At 52.1% G+C, this 19,978-nt stretch overlaps 1 protein-coding gene across 10 annotated transcripts; it reads right to left on the bottom strand.

The window, feature by feature from the left end:
- Positions 1–999: 999 nt before the first annotated feature.
- SMARCC2 (SWI/SNF related, matrix associated, actin dependent regulator of chromatin subfamily c member 2) lies at positions 1,000–19,588 on the bottom strand. 10 transcript variants are annotated; one of them, XM_032644196.1, is made up of 30 exons: positions 19,340–19,588; positions 17,151–17,270; positions 16,445–16,530; positions 15,911–15,992; positions 15,723–15,815; positions 15,056–15,125; positions 14,758–14,827; positions 13,983–14,058; positions 13,683–13,814; positions 13,462–13,577; positions 12,665–12,789; positions 11,595–11,654; positions 11,400–11,437; positions 11,001–11,131; positions 10,647–10,718; positions 8,785–8,898; positions 8,193–8,346; positions 7,419–7,511; positions 7,066–7,185; positions 6,912–6,974; positions 6,321–6,579; positions 5,921–6,082; positions 5,584–5,648; positions 5,257–5,392; positions 5,014–5,180; positions 4,481–4,615; positions 3,097–3,478; positions 2,687–2,770; positions 2,348–2,413; positions 1,000–1,791 (listed from the first exon to the last, which is right to left on the bottom strand). In XM_032644196.1, exons 1-30 carry the CDS (start codon positions 19,448–19,450, stop codon positions 1,715–1,717), a joined length of 3,459 nt encoding a protein of 1,152 aa, XP_032500087.1. In that variant the 5' UTR covers positions 19,451–19,588; the 3' UTR covers positions 1,000–1,714. The 10 variants fall into 10 exon arrangements, with proteins under 10 accessions (XP_032500087.1, XP_032500088.1, XP_032500083.1 ...); XM_032644197.1 differs by having other exon boundaries at positions 7,066–7,182; XM_032644192.1 differs by having other exon boundaries at positions 2,348–2,770.
- Between the last annotated feature and the right edge of the window lie 390 nt (positions 19,589–19,978).

The following is a 19,978-nucleotide window of genomic DNA, read 5'->3' as shown; positions in this document are numbered from 1 at the left end:
AACAAGTAGCTGAGATGCCTGCCTTCTCTCCGCCTAATAAGGGAAGATATGAAGCCACCACTTCTGAAAGGATAAATAGACAAAATCTCTGGGATGTGAGGATGTCCTTCCAAGTCTTAAATGGCTATTTTGAGGGCAGGTGAGAGAGAGCCTCTGCCCAGTCCCTGCACCAGTCATACAGTCTGGACAGCTGTGCTGCCCTTGGCCTGTTTGGGAGAGAGGCCCAGTGCCTCTGCAGCCCCGCCGAGCGCCACTGGGAAAGACTCCCAGGAGTGCTGCCCACAGCCTGATTCCCCACCCCCCCACCCCCGCCCCACCTAACAGCCACAGGTAAGAGAACACAGAAGGCATCCACAGATGGAACTGAAAGCAAATTAATTTATAAAAAAAAAAAAAAAAAGGAAAAAAGAAAAAGAAGAAGAAAGAAAAAAGAGAAAATTTACAGAAAACTTTTGAACAGAAGAAAGGTGCCAAGACGCAGAGGAAGAGAAATATGGGGACACGAGGAACACAAGGCCTGGTGGGAGGAACCAGGAAGAACCGGTGGAGAGCCTGGAGTCACTTTTGCCTTCACACCAAGGACGAAGAGCGGGGAGCTGGTACTGGGGGCACTGGGATCCGGGGAGCAGAACTGAGCCATGAGCTGCGAGCAGGGGGTCGGCCCTACCCTAGGTCGGGCACCCCTTCCCCGGCTGCTGCCCCAAATCCCAAGGAATCCCTAGCTACTGCCAGCCACGGCTCTGATGGTCTTGGTGGGAGAGGGAAGAGGTGAGCGGGGTGACCCACCCAGCCCTAAGAAGGAGGTGCTTAAGTGCTTTTGACAATTTCACGTTTTTAGGACTTCCCATCCTCTTAGAGCCCCTCTCCACATCTTCTGGGAGCCCGCTCGCTGACAGAGCCCAGGCAGGAGGCAGCATAGCCCCGAGTGCCCTTTCTTCCTCTACTGCCTGCCACAGGAACCCCCAAAATGTGTCCCCACCAAATACACATACGCTGACATCAACTACGCAGGAGACTTTAAAACACAAAGCTGACATTCAGAGGGAAAGGGGCCATTGGCTGAGCTGGGGTGGCCTAAAACAGCAACACCGAGGAAGCAGCAGGAGAGATTAGTGGGAATAAACTGGGGGTGGGGTGGCCAAGGGGGTTCGGGAGCTGCCTCAGTCACTAACGAGAGGCCGGAGGAGACAGGTTATCTGTACCCTGTTCTATCCCCAGAGCTCTCCCCAGAACCTAAATTCCCCTTTCCTAAAACTTACCTCCCTCCTCAAAATATGTAAAAGTTGGATTTTTTTCCACTGGGTGGAGGGAGCTCCAATGTGGCTTTTTTTAAATCTCTACTTCCTTTTAAAGAGCTTCACTTTTTTTCAATCCATAAAAAATGCAATAGTTTTGAGGGGATGTACCCTTAGAAGTGGTTAATTAGAACCTTGTATAAACACTTCCCCCAGCCCTTCCTTTGAGGGCAGCATCCCCATCCTATCTTCTCTCCCAGACATTAGAAACATCTTTTCAACAGAAGTCCTTGAATAATCCAATATAAAAGTGCATGCCTCTGACAGGCATGGTGGGGGCTTTGGAGGGGCAGGAGGAGCTTTCCTTACGTAGTGATGAACTCTCCAGGCTGGGGAAGGGTCCCAGTGGTGGGGAGAGGGCTGTTCCTGGAACCTTGATATCCATGGGGGGTGAGGGAGAGAGATGTCTGGCTGGCTCCTCACTGTGTGGGCGGCACAGGAGTGACTGTGCCTGGACTCGGGGCCGTGGGGTCTGGAGGCAGGGGGGTGCCTGGGTCTGTGGAGAGAAGGGAGCTGCATCAGCTGGGGTGAGCAGGAGAGAGGGCTCCAGACCCAGGCCACCAGACAAACAACCGGGCATGGCATGCAATGGACAGGAGATGAAAGAGTACCCCACGGTGTACAACTTCCTTTCCCCGACACCCTTTCCCACCATACGCTGGGAAAACTGGGATACCCCAAATCATCCTTCTGCCCCCAAGGGAACTCTCTACATGGGGCACTTGAACGTGACGGGAACAAGCAAAGGGAACGCCAATCATCATGCAGACAAGTAGCTGTTTTTCCAGTTTACAACGGAGATGCTCTGTGCCACAGGACTCCTCCATGACCCACCAGTGAAAGGCCCCAGCGTCATCCCAGGGGTGGCAGCTGCCAGGCTGGGGAATGGTGGAGGACAGCCAGAGAGGCCCTTCCCTCCTGTGTTCTAATTTTACCAGAGCGTTCAAAAAGGGGTCGTGGAAGCTCTAGTACCTGAGCCCACCCCCCCTGCCCTCCAGCCCTCCACGTGGACCCCTCTCCCTCACCCTTCTCCCCTCCAGGACCCTTCTCACCTGGCAGTGGGCTGGCACTGGGCAGGAGGTTGCCCTGAACAGCTGCCACAATGGCAGGGCTCTGGGCTGCGGCGGATCCGAGCCCCGGCCCAAGAGGCAAAGAAGATGGCATGGTGGTGGTCGCCGGCAGGTTAGGATGTAGAGGGTTCGCCATGGACACAGGCAGGTTAGGGGGGGGGAGAGTGGCCGGGGCAAACGGGAGATGGTGGTGATGCCCATGCAGGTTAGGAGGAGGGGGGAGGTTAATACTGATGGAGTCGGCTAGGCTACCAAATGGGATGATGGATGGAGCAGGGGGGGGAGGCGGCATGCCAAAAGGCAAACCCAAAGGAGCATTACCCGCCACGCCTGGGTGCCCGCTGCCTGGCACTGCCCCTGGCATCATTGAGGGAGGAGTTTGTTGGTTGGGGAACGGTGAGGGGCCTGGGAATGAAAAGGAGAGATCGAGAAGATTAGAAGCATACAATCTCACTTGCCAACTCACTTTCACAGCGAGGATAACCTCGTCACTCCTAGGTGCCACCTTCCTTTTTCCTGATACTAGAATAAGCGGTAAAGCCTTGGAACAAAATTCCCAAAGTCTGGGACTGGGGAGGGATCCCTGCTGGCATAGGGATATAACCAAGGTCAATCTATAGAAATCGAGGCTGAGCCTCATCTCCAGTCCTATCCCATATCCCCTCTGAGGGGAACTGGAACAGTCACCTGGATCCCTCCAGTCAGCCAGAGCTTCAGAATCCATCACTCACCGTGGGGTCCAGGGGGGGGTACCCCTGGTGGGACTGCCCCAGGCTGGGGGGCTCCAGCTGCTTGCTGCTGCTGTGGCACTGCAGTTGACCCTGCCTGCCCAATCTGTTCAGAGGGGCCCAAGCTTCCGGGAGGGGCCCCACTGCCCGCAGAGGCAGGGGCCATGGAGGCTGGAGCCAGAGCCAGGCCGTGGACAGCGGGTGGCCCAGCAGCGCCCGCAGGTGGGACAGGCTGGGAGCCCGGGGGCAGGGCTTGCGGGGGCGGCTGCTGCTGTTGGTGCATTTGCTGGAAGTGCTGCTGCCGGGCCCTCATCTCCGCGTACTTCAGCTGCTCCATGTGGAAGGCTTGTCTGTCGGCCAGGAGCTGCTGCCTCTGATACTCCAGCTGCCAGGGCCAACGAAAAACGGTTACTCGGGTTCAGGAGACCCCAGAGGAGAACGCCTTGTCCCCTGCTTTGTCTTCTGACAAACCCAGACTCTCGTTCTGCCAGTTCCCCACGCCAAATCTCACCCTTGTGCTTGGCTTCCTCCGTGCCCCGCCCCCCGCCCTCCCCTCTCCAATTCCCCCCACCAGGTCTTCTGGCTGCCGCTGGCTTCTCACTGCAGTGGACTTAATCTGGTGGCAGCCCTTCCTCATTTCAGCTCCAAAGCTCTGAATCTGTCATTACTTTAATCTGGAAAACCCCTCCAGTTCCTCTTGTCAAATCATGTTCTTCTCTTCCTTCAAAACTGGGGAAAAACTCACCACTCTTAGGAAGCCATCCCAGATCAACTCCCTAGCCTCTGAGCTTCAGCCTTTATTTCGTTCTCTCTCAGGACTTCTATACTTAATTGGAGACCTCTTAATTTGCATTTGTCAGATACCTGAAGCATTAACTGGTTTTGATGTCTCCACATTGTATGTTTGATATCTTCAATTGGGGAGATCAGGGTCAGAGTCCCTGTCTTCTAGTTCTTTTATATCTTCCCAAAATCAAAATGATTCAACACCTTGTCCATCCCATTCCCTTTCCAAGTTCACCTCCTGGATCTGAAGCCCTTACCCTCTCATCATGCCTTAAACCTGTTCAATCACTCAACAAATCTCTATTGAGAGTCTACTATGGGCCAACCACCCTTCAAGGACCTGGAGATGCAGCAATCGAAGAACCGACTAGAACGTGACCCTGGAGCTGACGTTCTGTGGGACCTCGGTCTCCAGGATGCACCTGTGGATTGCGTATCCTCAGCTGCCTGGGCTGACTCCGGCTCCGGCCTGGGCTAGCCCGCTCTGCTGTGTCGCCCTGTTGGCCTCAGGCTCTCTGCACTGCTGCTCCCTCCATCCTAAACTGGGGCCTAGCCCAGTGTCAAGGTGGGACCCCACCAACACCCAGGGGACATAACTCACTGCTTCTCGCTCCCGGTCCATGATCGTCTCTAGCTCTTCAAAGTGCCGGAGTTTGATTTCCAACTTTTTCATCTGGGTCTCCACCAGCAGGGCCACCAGAGATTTGATCTTCCTCTCCTCAACGGCAGCCAAGTGCTAAGGAAGGAGGGGTGGGGCGGCCCGTCAGTGGGAGGACCCAGCTGAAGACATTCCGGGACCGAGAAGGGTAGCATGGAGGCTGCCAGGTTTCAAGAAAGAACTTGTTGTGGTCACAACCCAGAAAGCAGCACAGGCTTGACCGATATTTTTAAAAGAACATGAAGAGAGAGAGAGAGTGGCAAAGGATAAGACAAGGTCAAGTAATTAGAGGGTGAAAACAGGCCCAGTGGTAAAGGCTTAAAAAAGCTTAGAGAAGAGATGACCGAGTCTCCCTCTCACGATCAAAAGGGAAAGGAAACAAGCCAGCGTCGTTTAAGGATGACAAGAAAAGATTTCTTCCAGGTGATGTGAGATGAGGGAAGGGGCACCTCCTCCCCTGGGTCTCTGGTCCTCACCTTGGCCTTCACGGCAGCGGCAGCCAGGGCAGCGGCCGCAGCGGTGGAGAGGTTGCCCTCGCCGATGTCACGCTCCACCTTCGTCTTCCTTTCCCCCTCCGACTCCACCACTTCCTTCAGCACTTCCTCCTGCCCTTCCTTGGGCTCCTTCTCCTTCTCAGGATCAACTGGGCCAGGAAAAGGGTCTTAAGCCCTACAGCCTCGCTTCCTTCCTGGACCCCAACCACCATGCTCGAGGCTCACCTATCGGGTCCCCGTCACTCTTCTCTGACTCCTTCTCGCTGTCGCCGTCTTTCCCTTTCTCGTCATCCTTCTTGGGCGCCTCGCTGGTCTTCTCCTTTGCTTCTTCCTCTATAGCCCCAACTCCTTCTCGTGGTTCCTGGAGTCCCAGGAAAGGGGGGAGCATCAGGGCGCTGGTTCGCACACAGAGGGCCCAGACCAGGAACTGAGTTTACGCCTCTTACTTGGGAGGTCCAGCCCAGCCTGCCTGAGCTGAACGGAGCCGGCTCCCCCCACCGCGGTCCACGCCTGTCCCCTCTGCCCTCCCAGCCTGTGTGGGTCCCGCTATACCTTGGGCTCCTTCTTCTCCTCTGTGGCCTGGCCCTCCGCCCGCGCCTCGTCAGTCCCGCTCTCCTCTGGGCCCGGGGGAGAGGAAACGGGAAATGTCTGACACAGTCTGTCTACAACGCTCTTCCAACAGCCCCTTCTCCTAGCCAAGATCTTACTGGGAGGACCAGTGGGGAGCCACGGTACCTAAGGTAAAGCCCTGGGAAAAACAAAAGCCCCACCAATTCTCCCCATTCGTCTTGTGCTCTTAGGCCAACTGGACGCAGGGATGGTGTGGGGAGGCCAGGTGGCTCAGGCTCTTGGGAAAAAGGGAGGAGTCCGGGGACATGCCAGGGCTTACCAATCCGCTCAGGCTCATCAGAGGTGGTTCCTGCAATGCCACTGCTTTCCAGACCAAAGGCTGGGTCTGCTTTGCCTGTCACTTTGGCTGCTTCTTCCACTTTCCGAACGTGGGCCTCCACCAAAGCTGTGGGTACCTCTTCCTTCATTTTGGAGAACTCTTCTGTAAGACCCAGAGAGGGTGAGGCTGGGAGCGGGCGGTAGGCAGTTCTGGCTCTCCCTGTGAGAGCTTCCTCACAAGCCCGGCTCTTCATCTACACCTTCATGGAGCTGGACAGGTGCCTGGGCCGATGCCAGCAGCACACAAGGCCAGGAAGGCAGCCAAACTTGAGGGGGTTTCACGGCCTGAGTACCCAGCCCTTCAAACGCAAACCGAGAGGGCCAGGACCCCTCCGCATTACCTAGGGCTGACTTCGCAGCAGCGGAGGCCACTCGAGGGTCGACGACAGAGGCCAGGAAGGCAACGGTGCTCATCACAGGGTTGCCGGACTGGCTGAAGGGGATGGGTTGGTAGGCCAGGGGGCCCAGGGAGGCCTCTGAGTCCTCCAGGTACGGGTCTTCAATGGGAAGCCGAAGAAAATGCAAGATGCATTCGTCCTGTGTGCGGCTTCCCACGTGCTCTGATACTTTGTTCCAGTCATCTTTGTACATTTCCAGTGCCTGGTGGTGGTGGAGACACAACCTCACTTAGCCACTTTCCTTGAAGGTCAACACCCCCATCCCACTAAACGGAGCTGCTTCAAAGCTCTCTGGGTTGTGGTATTTGTGTACTCTGCTGGGTCCAAGGGGGATCTGCAAGTAGCACTAAGAAAGGACAAGGGGTTGACGAAATGGTCCCAGTCCCTGGCCTGGAGCTGGTCCTTGGGGCAGGTGCGATGGGCACCAGGAAGGAGAGAGACTGGGGCAAGATCAGGCTCTCCCCGCTCACGAGTGCAGCCGGCCCCCTGGCCACTTCCGTTTTCATAGGGCTCCCCTTCCCTTGCCCTACTTACCTCCAGGAGTAGCAGGGTCTCCTGTTCTGTCCACTCTCGAGTGGCACTGGCCGCAGCTTTGCTCTGCAGGGGAAACACAGGTGGGTCAGAGGGAGGAGCCCGCAGCCTCAAGGAGCAAAGGTGCACCACGCCCAGGCAGCCCCCACCTCCGTACCTTGGAGGGGACGTTCTTCTTTGTGTACATGTCCGTGCGCAGCCCAAAGTTCTGCATGTCTGTCGGTTTCTCCTTGCCTTTATCAGGGAAGTTGAGCATTTGCTGGGAAGCAGAGGTCTGCTATTTGTGGAGGGGAAAGAAAGAGGTGAGTCCGAGTGACTGCCAGGAGCCAGGGGCAGACAGAGAGACAGGACAGACAGAAGGAGCTTCCTTCCCACAGCCAGGGACACCCCTGGGCGGGACTTCCTCCCTCACTGCTGTAGCTCCTCTGCTCTCATGGCTCTTCTTCCCGGGCAGGGGCCCCCCAATAAAGGGGCAAATAAGAAGCCCAGCGGGGTCTACACCCCACCTACCAGCTCTGGCTTGCCCTTAGCCGTCTCTGGCACCAAGTCATCCAGCTCTTTGCCCTTTCGCCCAGCCTTGGTATCAGCATCAACCTGGCGGCCCTGGGGGACAGAGCTTGGCGTCATGGAGGCTGGGCAGGAAAAGACCAGGCCGAGGCCCTGGAGGCCTCAAGAGCAAATGCCGGGCAGCTCGCAAGCTTGGGGGGCACTCATGCCACTGTTCCGTACTCCCTTAGTGATTATTTAGATCTGTAGTTGGCATGATATCCATTTGTATTCACATGGATCTTTACAGGTTCTCTTAGAATTCAGGAGCTGAACAAGTAGGCTCTAACCCTACATGTGTGACCCTGGGCAAGCCACGTAACTTTTCTCTTCTTAATTTTTGTGATGTATGAAATGGAAGTGGAAAAAAAATGGAAGTGACAAAAATTATGAAGCAAAAATGAAAAAATGTTGGAAACGTGACAAAGTTTAAAAATTTCATGCAACTTAATTTTAAGCCATTTTTCTCTATCCGCTCCGTCCCCTAATTAGCCTGTCTGCTCCCCAAGGACAAGAAGCATCTCTTCTGCCTCAGCAAGTCCTCACAGTCTTGGGCACAAAGGCTGAGAGAGGGTGCTAAATACATGGGGCTGATTCCTGTGGCCCTTTGCATCCCCTGGGAAAGGAAGAAGCCTCAAAACACTCCTGAACCATTACCCTAAAAAACCAGAAAAAGAAAAGTGCGAAGAAGCCCCATTTTGCCCAATCCCACCCTGTCCCCACAGCCCCTCGCCCTACCTGCGGGGTCTTGGGCTGCAGAGGCACCAGCCCAGACGGTGTGTCAGCCAAGACGTGGAAGTGCGAGGTGGGCGGAGGCCCCATTGGTGTTGGTCGACTCTCAGCATCCACCTGGTAGTTAATAAGACCCCACTGTTCTAGGAAGGCATGGACTCTGTGAGGAGAGAGGCAGAGACACGGTCACACACGAGGAGGAGGGCTGGGGTGGAGCTGGGGCGCCCTCTTCTCCACTCCTCCCACTCCCTGGGAAATACCGCCTCCTCCCAGCATCTATATGCCAGTGACACCCACGTCCACATCCACAGCGGGGGCCTCTCTCCATACCCACCCAGCTACTAGACATCTCCCCTTGCATTATCTCGCTGGGTAGGCTCCTTCACTACGGACGCGCCCCTCCTCCATTCCTTCACACTTCTGAGAGCGCCCCTGCCATTCCCTAAGTCACCCGTACCCGAACCTGAACTTCGCCTTTCTCTAGAGATGTTCTTTCCTGCTCGTCCCCTATGCTCCTTGCCGGCCTCTCTACATCAGCCAAGAGACATCTGTGGGCATTCATCCTCAGGTACCCGCTGCCCCTCAGCTGCAGACCCACCTCATGATGGCACAGACATCACCCGCCAGGTTCCTGCGGCAGGCAGTGGACGTGAGATACTCTTGGGGGTTCAGCCGGTAAGTGTCGATCATGAAGTTTCGATAGGCCAGGTAGCTTAGAAAAGAGAGAGATGAACGATGAGAGGGCTGAAGGGTAGGTAAAATGGTAAGAGAGCTAAGGACTCCTCCTGTGTGACAGAGACAGAGAAGAACACCGCAGCTGACTCAGTACACACTGCGGGTCACTGTGTGCTAGACACGAGGGGTTCAAACCTTCGATGGGGTTTTTAGTTAAATGAGTTATCTCCTTAGCTGTACTTGGGGATGTTTCATCCAACGTTTTTTGGCTGTGCCACTCGTCTTGCAGGATCTCAGTTCTCTGACCAGGGATTGAACCCAGGCCACCACAATGAAAGCCTGGAATCCTAACCACTAGGTCACCAGGGAACTCCCTCAATCCAACTTTTGAAAAGGAATCAAGAGGTAAGAGAAAGTGCCCTTAATTCCAAAGGCAGATGTTAAAGGGAAGTCCTGATCGGTGCCTCCACCTACTCAGCATGGCATGGTATTGAGAAAACGTGTTTCAAAGGTGGAAAGGTCTAAGTTCAAATCCTAGTTCTATTGCGATGGCCTTAAACTTTCTGAACCTCAGTTTCCTCATCTGTAAAATGAAGTGTCTATTGAGAATTAGAAAGGTCTGCAGAGGTTTAGAACAGTGCCGGGCACACTGTACTAGCCCCCCAAACGGTAGCTATTGTGTGGTATAGTGTAAAATGTGAGAACATGAACCAGACTAAAGGACTCAGATCCCAGCTTTACTACTCATGAGCTGTGTGACCTTAAGCAAGTGACTTAACACCTCTACACCTCAGTTTCCTTATCACTAAACTGAAGATAACAGGACCTACTTCTAAAGCTGACATGAATATTAAATTAGTCAAGGTACGTAGGACACTTAGGATAACGCCTGGGAGATAGTAAGCTCTCAAAACATGTAGGCAATTATCATTTACTATTTTACACCAACAGTGCAAAGTGTAGAACAGTTCTAGTTCCAACTCTGCCTGCAGATCAAGTTGCACTCCTGTCATCTGTCACTACTTCCTCTGGAGAGAGTAAGGCTTTTTCACACACTGTTTTCCCCAGGAAGAGGAGGAGGAGCGAACCATACCAGGCTTCAGGGAAAGAAACATGGTGGAAGGGAAGGTGGCCCCGGAGCAGGGAGTGGGGAAGCCGAGGAGCAGCTGGGAAGCCAGCTGGTTCAGTTCTCAGGGGGCCTGGGCTCAGCACTAAGTCCCACCTGCCTCACCATGTATATCCTGGAGCATCCCTAACCATGGAAAACACCAAACTGAAGCCAGGCAGATTTGGCCCGGCAGGAGGAGCCTTGAAGGAGATGAAGACTTCTGAGCCCCAAGCCCAGACTTTACAAAACACATCTCTCCATCCCTTAAGTTCACAGACGTGGGTCTTAATAGTTCCTCCTCCCATTTTTTCCTATCAAAACCTACTCTAAGGGACCAATAGCAGTCAGTTATATTTTAGTCAAAGCTACTACTTATGCTAGAGATATGTGCATTTTAGACAGCATGAGTAATTATGGATGGAGAGGCTCTGCAGGCACCGGAGCAGATACTTGTTTTGAGCAGAAGAGGTATATGCTTAATATGGCCCCCAGGCAAATCCCAGAGAGCAGTGGTCGCAGTGCTGGGCTGAGGCTGCCTGTGGGCAGAGACCATGTCTCTGTAAGCCTAGCACAGTGCCTGGCTCATGGAAGGAGCTCAAGAAATGTCTGCCACACTGGATTGGGAGGAACAAATGGGGACACAGGAGGGAGAGCATCAGGAGCTGCGATTTCCTTACATTTCTGGAGTCTTGGACTTGTTCTTGCCGTTGAAGAACTCAGGGAGAGCCCTCCGCTCTATGGCATGAACACTGCAAGACAAGAAAGGGTGCATTCGGAGGCTCTAGAGGAGAGATGAGACCCCAAAGGGAGGAAAAGCCTGGAAGATGGGGCAGCGGGAAGGAATGAGACGCTTGGGGAGAACTCTCCGCCAGGGCTGGAAGACTCTGAGACCAGGAGCTTCCCTAAAACTGAGCTGTACCCCGGTCTCCCTGGCTGAGGAAGAGGCAACTCATTTGGAGGCAGGAGGAGGAACGTCATGTTGATCCGTGGAGCAGGAAAATGAGGATTTAGTGAGACGGTGGAGCCGATACCTGTTATAGTCAAACCACGCAGCATAGCTTGGGATGATGATGTGATGCGTCTGCTCGGTCACGTTGTCCTCATGCAGGTCCGGATTCTTGGTCTGCTCCCCCTTGTTCCCCGTGCTGTTCTCATCCTCATCCTGCGAGCATGGAGGCTGCTGGACTCTCAGCATTCCCACCTTGCCCCTAGCAACCCCTGCTTCTCCTACACCCCCAGGAATGTGGGCACTAAAGACGGGATGGGAACGAACAGTTCTGGGCCCCGGGACTCAAAGCGTCAGAGTTTTGACCAACAGCTAGAAATCGGGTGGGAGAAGTCTGGGCAGTGGAAAGTTCTGGGTAGAAGGAACTTTATAATCACAAGTCAGAATCACATAGAGAGGTAGGGCCTCTCTAAACTGGCTCCACCTTGCCCGTGGTCTCCATGCTTTCATCCTCTTGTTCATCTGAAAGAGAGAGACAGCAAGATAGCAGGCTGGAGCCTCCTCAGGGGCCGCACAACTAGTGTGCTTTCGGAAAGGCCCTGGCAGGCTAGGGGCAGGTGGCAGCCTCCCCTCCCCTCCTTTAGGCGTTGACCACCCTGCCCCAAGCTCCCCATCTTACCCAGGTCAGTCATGGTGCCTCCTTTGACTGGGGCTGACTCCGAGTCCTTCTTAGTATTGACTGCCAGGGGAGAGAGTCATTTTTACAGACAGGTTCTGCCTAAATCAAGCCCTCACCTCTCCAATGCTAACAGTTCCAGAGAGCTCACTTTCTCCAAAAGCTTGCCCCATCTGATCACAAAACGTAGCAACTTCCTCCAGTCACAGTCATTCTGTGGCTTGAAACTTTCTCCCCTTCCTGCCACTTTCTCCCCTTCCCCAACCAAAAATTCATTTAACTCAACTTTTTTCTTATAGAGAAGCATCTTCTACTCTATGAACACTCATCAATCATTCTTGTCTTTGATTGGCCCTTATCTCCATTCATGTGTCTGTAAGTTCTTCATGGACTGAGACAGAGTCTGACCAAACCACTCTGTAGAGGAGTAGTTGGATCTTAAACGTTTTTGAAAGCAGAGGACATTTTCCTCCACTGAATTCATACCCAGCAGCTCAGGAGAAAACACAAATAGAGAGGAGAGCTGCTCTGATTGATGAGGGGGTGGAAGCCGGAACTCCTGTCTCTCAGTGGCCTCCCCTATCCTACTCCGGAAACCCACTCCTGGATGTCTGTGGAATACAGACTGTAAACCAGTACTGCAGAGCAATGGTCTCCAAAATGGGGACGCAAAAGAGGGTCCACTGAAATACAGGCAAAGAATATCAGAACCTCTCTTTATATTTTTTAATCTTATCCTCTACATTTGCCCATTTTTAGACAATGTATGTGTTTCATAACGCTCCTAAAGTAGCGGTAAATAGTACACGTGTATAATTTGTGCTCAAATATATTTTACTGACGGTGTGTAATAAAAAAAGAGTTTGGAGACAGAGCACAGTCCACAACTCAGATACGGATATGAAGTTCAAGGCTTGTCTGTGGTGATGAAAATGGTTTCAGTAACGAGCTAAGCTGAAGGGAAAGATCCTCTACACCTGGAGCTGGGCCTGGGAAGTCAGCCCACCCAGGGGGTTTGACACAGGAAGAGCTGGACAGGGAGCGGGGGCCCAGGAGCTTGGTCTGGCCCATACCTGTCTTGGGCAATGTCACCTCTTCCACATTGGGGACCGGTGAGGGCTCATCCATGTCCTTTGTCAGGTCTTCTTGCTCCTCTTCTCTGTGGCCACGCTTTGACTTGGTGTAAGGTGTTGAGGGACTGGGAAGGAAAGAGAGTGAAAGAGAATCTAGTCACCCCTGGACAAGGAATCCCTGGAAGGTGAGGTCCAACGGAAGGGAAGCAAGAAAGACTCCCAAAGAGACGGTGAGGTACAACATGATAAATATAATTAACATTGCCGTATGGTACACATGAAAGTTGTTAAGACAGGAAATCCTGGGAGTTCTCAGCACAAGAAAAAAAAATGTTTTTACTTATTTATTTTTCTATTTCTTTAATTTATTATCTACATGAGACGGTAGATGTTCACCAAATGTATTATGATAATCACTTCATGATGTATGTAAACCAGATCATGATACTGTATTCCTTAAACTTATATAGGGCTGTATGTCAACTACACCTCAATAAAACTGGAAGGAAATAAAAAAGGGAGAGAGAATCCTGAGGGCAGAGCTGAGCAAAGAGAAACCCATCACTATAGAGTAATGGGAAGAGGCAAAGGCCTTTCATTTGGAGATTAAGCTCTCTGTGAGTTTACTAGTGGCCGGGATCAGAAGTATCCACTGGACAGCTGAAGACCTCCTCATCCTCCCTCTCAGGCTCAGCCAGGTCAGGGCCCAGTGGTTACGGGAGGCAATTTGTCCTTCCTTCCTTGACCATGGTGTGGACAGAGCAGTAAAGGCGGGGGCGGGTTAGGGGCTGGCCTACCCTTTCTTAGCATTCTTCTTCTTAGCTTCTGGGGTCGGTGAAGGGGATGGGGAGCGCTTCCTCTTCTTATAGTTCCCCCCCTTCTTGTCCCGTCGATCCGAATCTGGGCTGTTCACCTGCAGGTTGGAGAATTGGGGCAAAGGTCAGCCAACAATCTCTAGCAAAGACCTGTTCTGAGACTTGTGCTAAGGGCTCAAGGAGAAAAGAAGAAGAGCTTTCACCTCATCCGTCAGTGTCTTGGCTGAAATCTTCTTTCGGCGGGAGACAGGGTTTTTGTCATCATTTACTTCATAGTCTTCCTCATTCATCCATTCATTGAAGGTGTCTGTGTCCAGGATCCACTTTGCATGAACCTGCAGTACAAAGGCAGACTGTCCTGGAGAGAGGCCTGGAAGCCCCAGTTCTGTCTGGGGATCCTTAACAGAGGAGCCCAAGGGCACAGGAGCCTCTGCTTCACCTCCAAAGAGTGGTCTGGCCCTGGCATTCTTCTTGGGGGAGGGGCACAGACAAGAAAAGCTCACCTTCCTAGGTTTCTCAGGAGTCGGAGCATCTTCCACAGATGCTTCAATTTCACTGGCTGGGATCCACGTGTCGTAACTGCCGCGGGAAATTGAACGTAAACCACAATCAATGGGATAGAGTTGTGGAAAAATAAAGTGCAAACCTTTTACCTTTCCCATTTACAAAAAGTATGGGTTGTTGGGTTATTTTTTGGTATGATTATTTTTCCAATTAATATTGGGATTCTTTTCACTATAAAGTAATAAAAATGATTATAAAATATTTCAAAAATAGAGAAGAATCACTCTAACACAAGTTCTTGTGACACTCAGTATATATTTTTTCCCCCAGTAACTTTTTCTGTACAATTTTGTTTTTATATAATTGCATTGATGCTAGATGTTATTGTACGTCCTACTTTTTGCAATATTTATCTACAAATCACGTGTTATCTCTATCAGTTTAAAGACTGCAAAATAGCCCACTGACTAGATATTTAAATTTGCTGAAACATTTTCCCACTGTTAGATAGAGATTATTTCTAATGTTTACTTACCAAAAATTATACTACGCTAACCATTTCACACAGAAAGCCCCAATCCTTTTAGACTAAGCCTTGTCCAATAAATCCAAACTTGCCCCAAGACAGAGGATTCACGTAATAGGTGGGAGGAGAACAAATTAACGTTAGACCTAAAAATAACCCTCGAAGAGTGCCTTCTCGCTTTACTAGATGTTCTAAGGCTTCTCAGTCTGGCTCCTGTACTTAAACCTGCCCCAGGAACCCATCCTCACCTGTCAGGATAGTAGCCCCAGTGCAGAAGAACCTGCTTATCCCTCTTCATGACTGGCCGTACCCATTCCTCTGGGGATAGAGAGAGCAGAGAGAAACATAAGCTAAAGGGAGATACACACAAAATAACTCTGTACACAACTCCTATTGCAGCAGGGGATCTGGAAATAGGAACAAAGGTGGTAAGAGGATTCAGGGCTGAAAGGAGAGAAGAGCCCAGGCACTGCAGAGCTGCTGAGCAGTCCTCCACCTCCTAGTCCAAGCTGTCCACTGCAGTGACCAAGAAAACCCTGGTCTCACCTTCCTCCAGGTTCCCTGGGACAGGATACACAACATGGGAGGCATTGTTCTTATCCTCAGTGACCGTTCCCTGGATGGCACAAGGAGAAGCAGGTAAGTATGGTCCCCTCCGAATTACTCATGGATGTAAATAAACCAAAGTAAGGTTTAACCACAGATCTGCCTTCCTAATCATATTTTGCTCAGAATGGTATCAAAGTTGGTTTGCATTCTCTAAGCACACATCAGCTAAGTGGCAGAGAGAAACAGCTGGGATTGTGCAAATAATGGAGACAAATCAAAGAATTTTAAATTGCAGATAATCCTCTGAGTAGATAATCTGTCACACATGGGAAACGTACAGTCGATTTTATGTCCCTGTATGTCCCAACAACATCTGCTTGTTATTATAGAGTTCCAAAGAGCAAAGATTTCATTGATCTGAAACCAGGCAATCTCTAGCTCAGTGGAAGTAGATGCTCTTCCCCCAGGCACATGCACTCTCTAGGAACAGTGATCCAAATCTGCCAAGACTGGGAAAGGGGAGGAACAGAGAAAGAGAGTCTCAAGGCTTTAATTCTAATACTTTTCCAAGTAGGTAGGGCTACCTCAGGGCTGCTGCTTGTATGGAAAACTTCAGAAAGAGAGTCATGGAGTTTCTAAAACCTCTCCTGACCCACCCACTCACCTGATGTCTCTTGATAATGTCTTTTAATTTCCCTAGCAGTTTGGGTTCAATTTCTGGGCACAGAAAAATGTTAGGTCGAGACAGGCAATTATTCTGTAGGGAGAAGAAATAAATGGGATGAGATTACAGGGAAGGGGTTTTGGATTCTCACCAAGGGAAGGGAGATGGATGGAGGAGGTTCCTATTACCTGCACCAAGGATTTCTCAATGGTCATGAACATTTCCACGTTGCGGTCCATGCGTGATGGATTCTGGAAATCGTAACGCCGCCTTGTAAAGAGGCAATAATCTAGTGAGTGGTATAGCTCAAGTCTGGGGATGAGGTCAGAGTATGTGACTTTTTTAACATGGGAAATTAGGAGGCAATCGTGCCCTCAGCTTTGCCAAAATCACCTGGGATCTGGGGTTCACTGATCATAACTCCGTGAATCACTTTGTACTTAGTGCAAAAGGACAAAGAAAAGCTTGAGATGCCAACCTAAGAATCCCTTTTCCTCTACAATACACACACTGATGCACATACACATACTCACTCATTCTTGGAGACTATTTTGGCTCTGACTCCCAGCCAACCTAGCAGGTCAGGCCTACTGACCTAGCAAAGTAAGAGACTTGCAAGAATGACTATGCTCTCCCACCCCACAAAGACCCCAGGGAATCATAAAGGGGGATTCCTTCTAAACTAAATGTAAGAAGCACAGAGAGAAGAGAAGGCATCTCACCATCCCTGGTCACTCTTGAATTTGTAGGCAGCTGCAAGTATGTGGCACAGGGAGCCTCCTGCTTTGAAATCTAGGAAACATTTGATCTACAAAATTGAGAAGGGAAGAAGTATGTGAGAGTTACATCCTAAATTTTCTTATGACTTTAACAATCCTTTCACAAAATCCTATGCTGAATTGATCTCCCTCTTGAAGCTGGAATTCTTTAACCCCTGTGCCATTCTATCATGAGGCCTGAAAGAGACGAGAGAAAGAAACCAATATTCACAAAGCCCCGCCATATGCTTTACTGGGTTACCTCGTTAACCATTACAGAAACCCTACAAGGTAGGTGTATTAATCCCATGGAGAGATGAAGAAACCAAGACTCAAAAGGTATAAATGGCTTGTCCAAGATCACAGAGACACCAAGTGGCAGAGCCAGGATTTGAACACAAGCTTGTGCAAATCCAAATCTCATATGTTTTAACCATGCCATGAGTTTCATGACTGAGCTTAGACACCGTGAGATAACCTGTTGCACAGAATATTCCTAGGACAAAGGGAGTGGTAAACTGGGGACTCTGCTAAGCCAGTAACACCCCAACCAGGGAAAGGGATGGTAGGAAATAACCCAAATCTCAAAAATTATGAAATTTACAAAAACACAAAAAAAACAACTCCCTCTCGGGTTTGGAGGCTTTGCCCCCGTGCTTTTTGCACTCACCGGCAGTTTAGTGAGCGGTGCATTGCTGACATGTTTGCCAAAAACTTCTTCCTGAAATTGTAGCAACTGTACAACCAGGCTAGACAGGGACTTGTTGGTAGGTGGTTCAGCTTGTATATACTGGGGAAACAGGGAAAAGGAAAGAAAAATAGACCCCAGATCAATTATCCACCATCTCCCTTATTTCTTCCCCAGGAGCTCTGGAAGCATCTGGGGCAGAAAGAAATAGTGTCTTCTTCCCCCACGTGTCTAGTCTCTAAAAAGAAAATGGCAGAAGGAAGGCCCTAGATGCCCCTCACCAAGAAGTTGGAATTCTGCTGCCTCCAGCCTAGGTTACCAGTCTTTGGTGTTGGAGGTAAAGGCAGTCTCCTACTCTCCCTCAGCAACACCCTAAAAATGGAGTTGCAGGACCCTGATCTCTAGCCAACAGCACTGAGAGTGGTAAAATTCTGAAGATTCACGGAGTTCAGGCCACAGAAGCAACATCTTGAAGGCTCTAAGCGAGACAACAGTCTACTTCTTGGGGTAACTTTGTGGAAAGTCAAGATTCCCTCGATAATACAGCCTAATAAAAAAGATGCAAGGAAGTAAGGTAGGGCAAACGGACTGAGAGAATAGTTTGTACATCTGCTTCTGCTAGGGCTGGGCACAAATGTCTTCAGAGGCCTTGCTAGATGGAAAAAAAAGACCAGCTACTACCCAGCCTGGTGGGAAATAGCAAGACAACATCTGTCCTTTCTGAGGAAACTGTATCGGAGACAAGCAACCCTGGGCCTTCTTAAATATTTCCATATTATGCTACCTAGCATCCTAGCCTTCTGTTCTCATTTAAAAACTGTGCCAAGAGGCTAACTTTCTCTTTACCTTTTGACCCCTTTTTCAACCCTGATCACAGAGAAAAGTGCACCTTTCAGTGGGAGGTGTAAAGAGATCCCTGAAAGAAAAGGCAAATGACAGAGAGCTAAGAGCTTGAAAGCTGAACCAGGTCACAGGCTGTCAATCCCCCCAGGGCCACAGACTAAGCCCCTAGACTGATCTCCCTTCCAAAAGGTCAAAGGTAGATGCCTGGGAACCAGAGCCTCACGCTGGGGTACAGACAAGCCACAGACCCAGCAGCTGTTTGTCAAGATCCTGACACCCAGAGAGACCTCCCAGGCTCATGACCAGGATCAGGGGGGCGTCCTCCTAAACCACCCATCACACTTCTGACAGGCTGCAAAGCTGGGCAGGAAGAACTGGGGAGCTGAAGGAAAGTCAGAAAGAGAACCCCTAACTGGGGGTAGTGAGAAGGAAGAAAGGCAGACCATCTCCAGAGAAAAGCCCTATGTAGAGATGCTCCTTTCAACCAGACCTATAGACAAAGACACCACCAGGAAGAGGTCTGGTAGAAAAGACAGGTAAGGCTTGAACCCTTTGTTCACTACCTTATATCTCCTGTTACGGGATGGGGGACTACGGACATAAAGTGTGTCCTAGACTCTGAACCCCAAACCCAAGGCAATGCAAGGCCAGGTGGTGAGGTGACTTCAATGTGAAGCTGAGGAATGGTTTTATAAGGGGTAGCTGCCCAGGAACTCCTATACCCTGACTCCCAAAGAGGTTCTGTTGCCCCTTGTACGGAGATGGGGGACGAGCGATAGACAGGTGATCCCGGGGTGGGGGCCTTTTTCAGGCTGATGAGCAGTCCAGGGCCTGCTCTGTAGCTGTTTACCCTCCCGCTTTCATCATCTCTCTGAACACACACAAAGCACCGGGGAGGCCTCAGCCTCGCTGGTACCTGGCCCCGTGGGGAGCTCTGGCGGGCACCGTGCCGGGCACGCTGTGTGTGTGTGTGGGGTGTGCATTCGGCACCCCGTCCACCCCCGGCCGTCTCTCCCGGAAAAGCCCGCAAAGCGATGGCTTATGGAGGGTGGGCAGCTGGCACCGGGACCCGCCGGGCCAGCGGAGAAAAACAAGGGGCAGAGGGCGCAGCGGTGGGGGCGGGGGCTGGAATCAGAGGCTGGGGGGGGCGGTAAAAGAGGCTGGAGGAGGGGCGCGGGGCGGCGGAGGGCGCGCTGGGGCCGCTCAGGACGCCGCGGGGGAGGGGCCGCGGGCCGCGGGCCGCGGGAGGGTGGGCAGGATCCGGGGGGGCCGCGGGCCCTCGGTCCCTTTGTCCCGCCCCCGGGCCCCGCGCGGCCCTGCCCGCGTACCTTTTTGTAGTTCTTGCCGAGCCAGAGCCGCACGTTGTCGAACTGGGTCACGGTGTCCGCGGCCTCGTAGTACTTCACGTTGGGGCCGCCGTCCTTCTTCCGCACCGCCATCTTCTCGGGCTCGGGCCCCGCCGCCGCCCGCCCCGCTCAGCTCCCGCCTCCTCCTCCGCCCGCCTCCCGCCGCCTCCCGCCGCCGCCGCGGCCGCCGCCTCCCGCCGCCTAGGCTGGCCCCGGTCCGCGCAGCGCCCCCTGCCGGCTGGCCGCACACAGCGGCGGCGGAGCGCGGGGCGCTGGGCGGACCCTGGCGGCCTCCCCGGCGGCGGCGGCGGCGGTGGGAGCTGCCGGAGCTTCGGGGAGGAGGCTGTTTCCTGGAGGGGGCGCACACTCCCCTGAGATCGCCCTTTACCGACCTGAAGCCTTTTCTCTTCTTGTCTTTCAGCCCGGGAAGTGGGGTACCTCTCTATCCTACCCCAAGGGGATGCCCGTGGCATGAGAAGCCCCCAGCCCATAGCTCCGAGTAGTCCTCACCTTGCCCATTTCTAAACCCGCGGAACCCCTAATCCCAAGGAACCCCGGACCCCTTTCCGCAAGAAGTTCTTTCCTTTCATGCATCCCCAGGAGTTCCCCGTTTAAGCTCTT

Source organism: Phocoena sinus, chromosome 10 (genome assembly GCF_008692025.1).
Source record: "Phocoena sinus isolate mPhoSin1 chromosome 10, mPhoSin1.pri, whole genome shotgun sequence".
In the NCBI taxonomy this organism is placed as follows: Eukaryota; Metazoa; Chordata; class Mammalia; order Artiodactyla; family Phocoenidae; genus Phocoena; species Phocoena sinus.
This window is presented reverse-complemented; position numbering and strand designations above follow the sequence as displayed.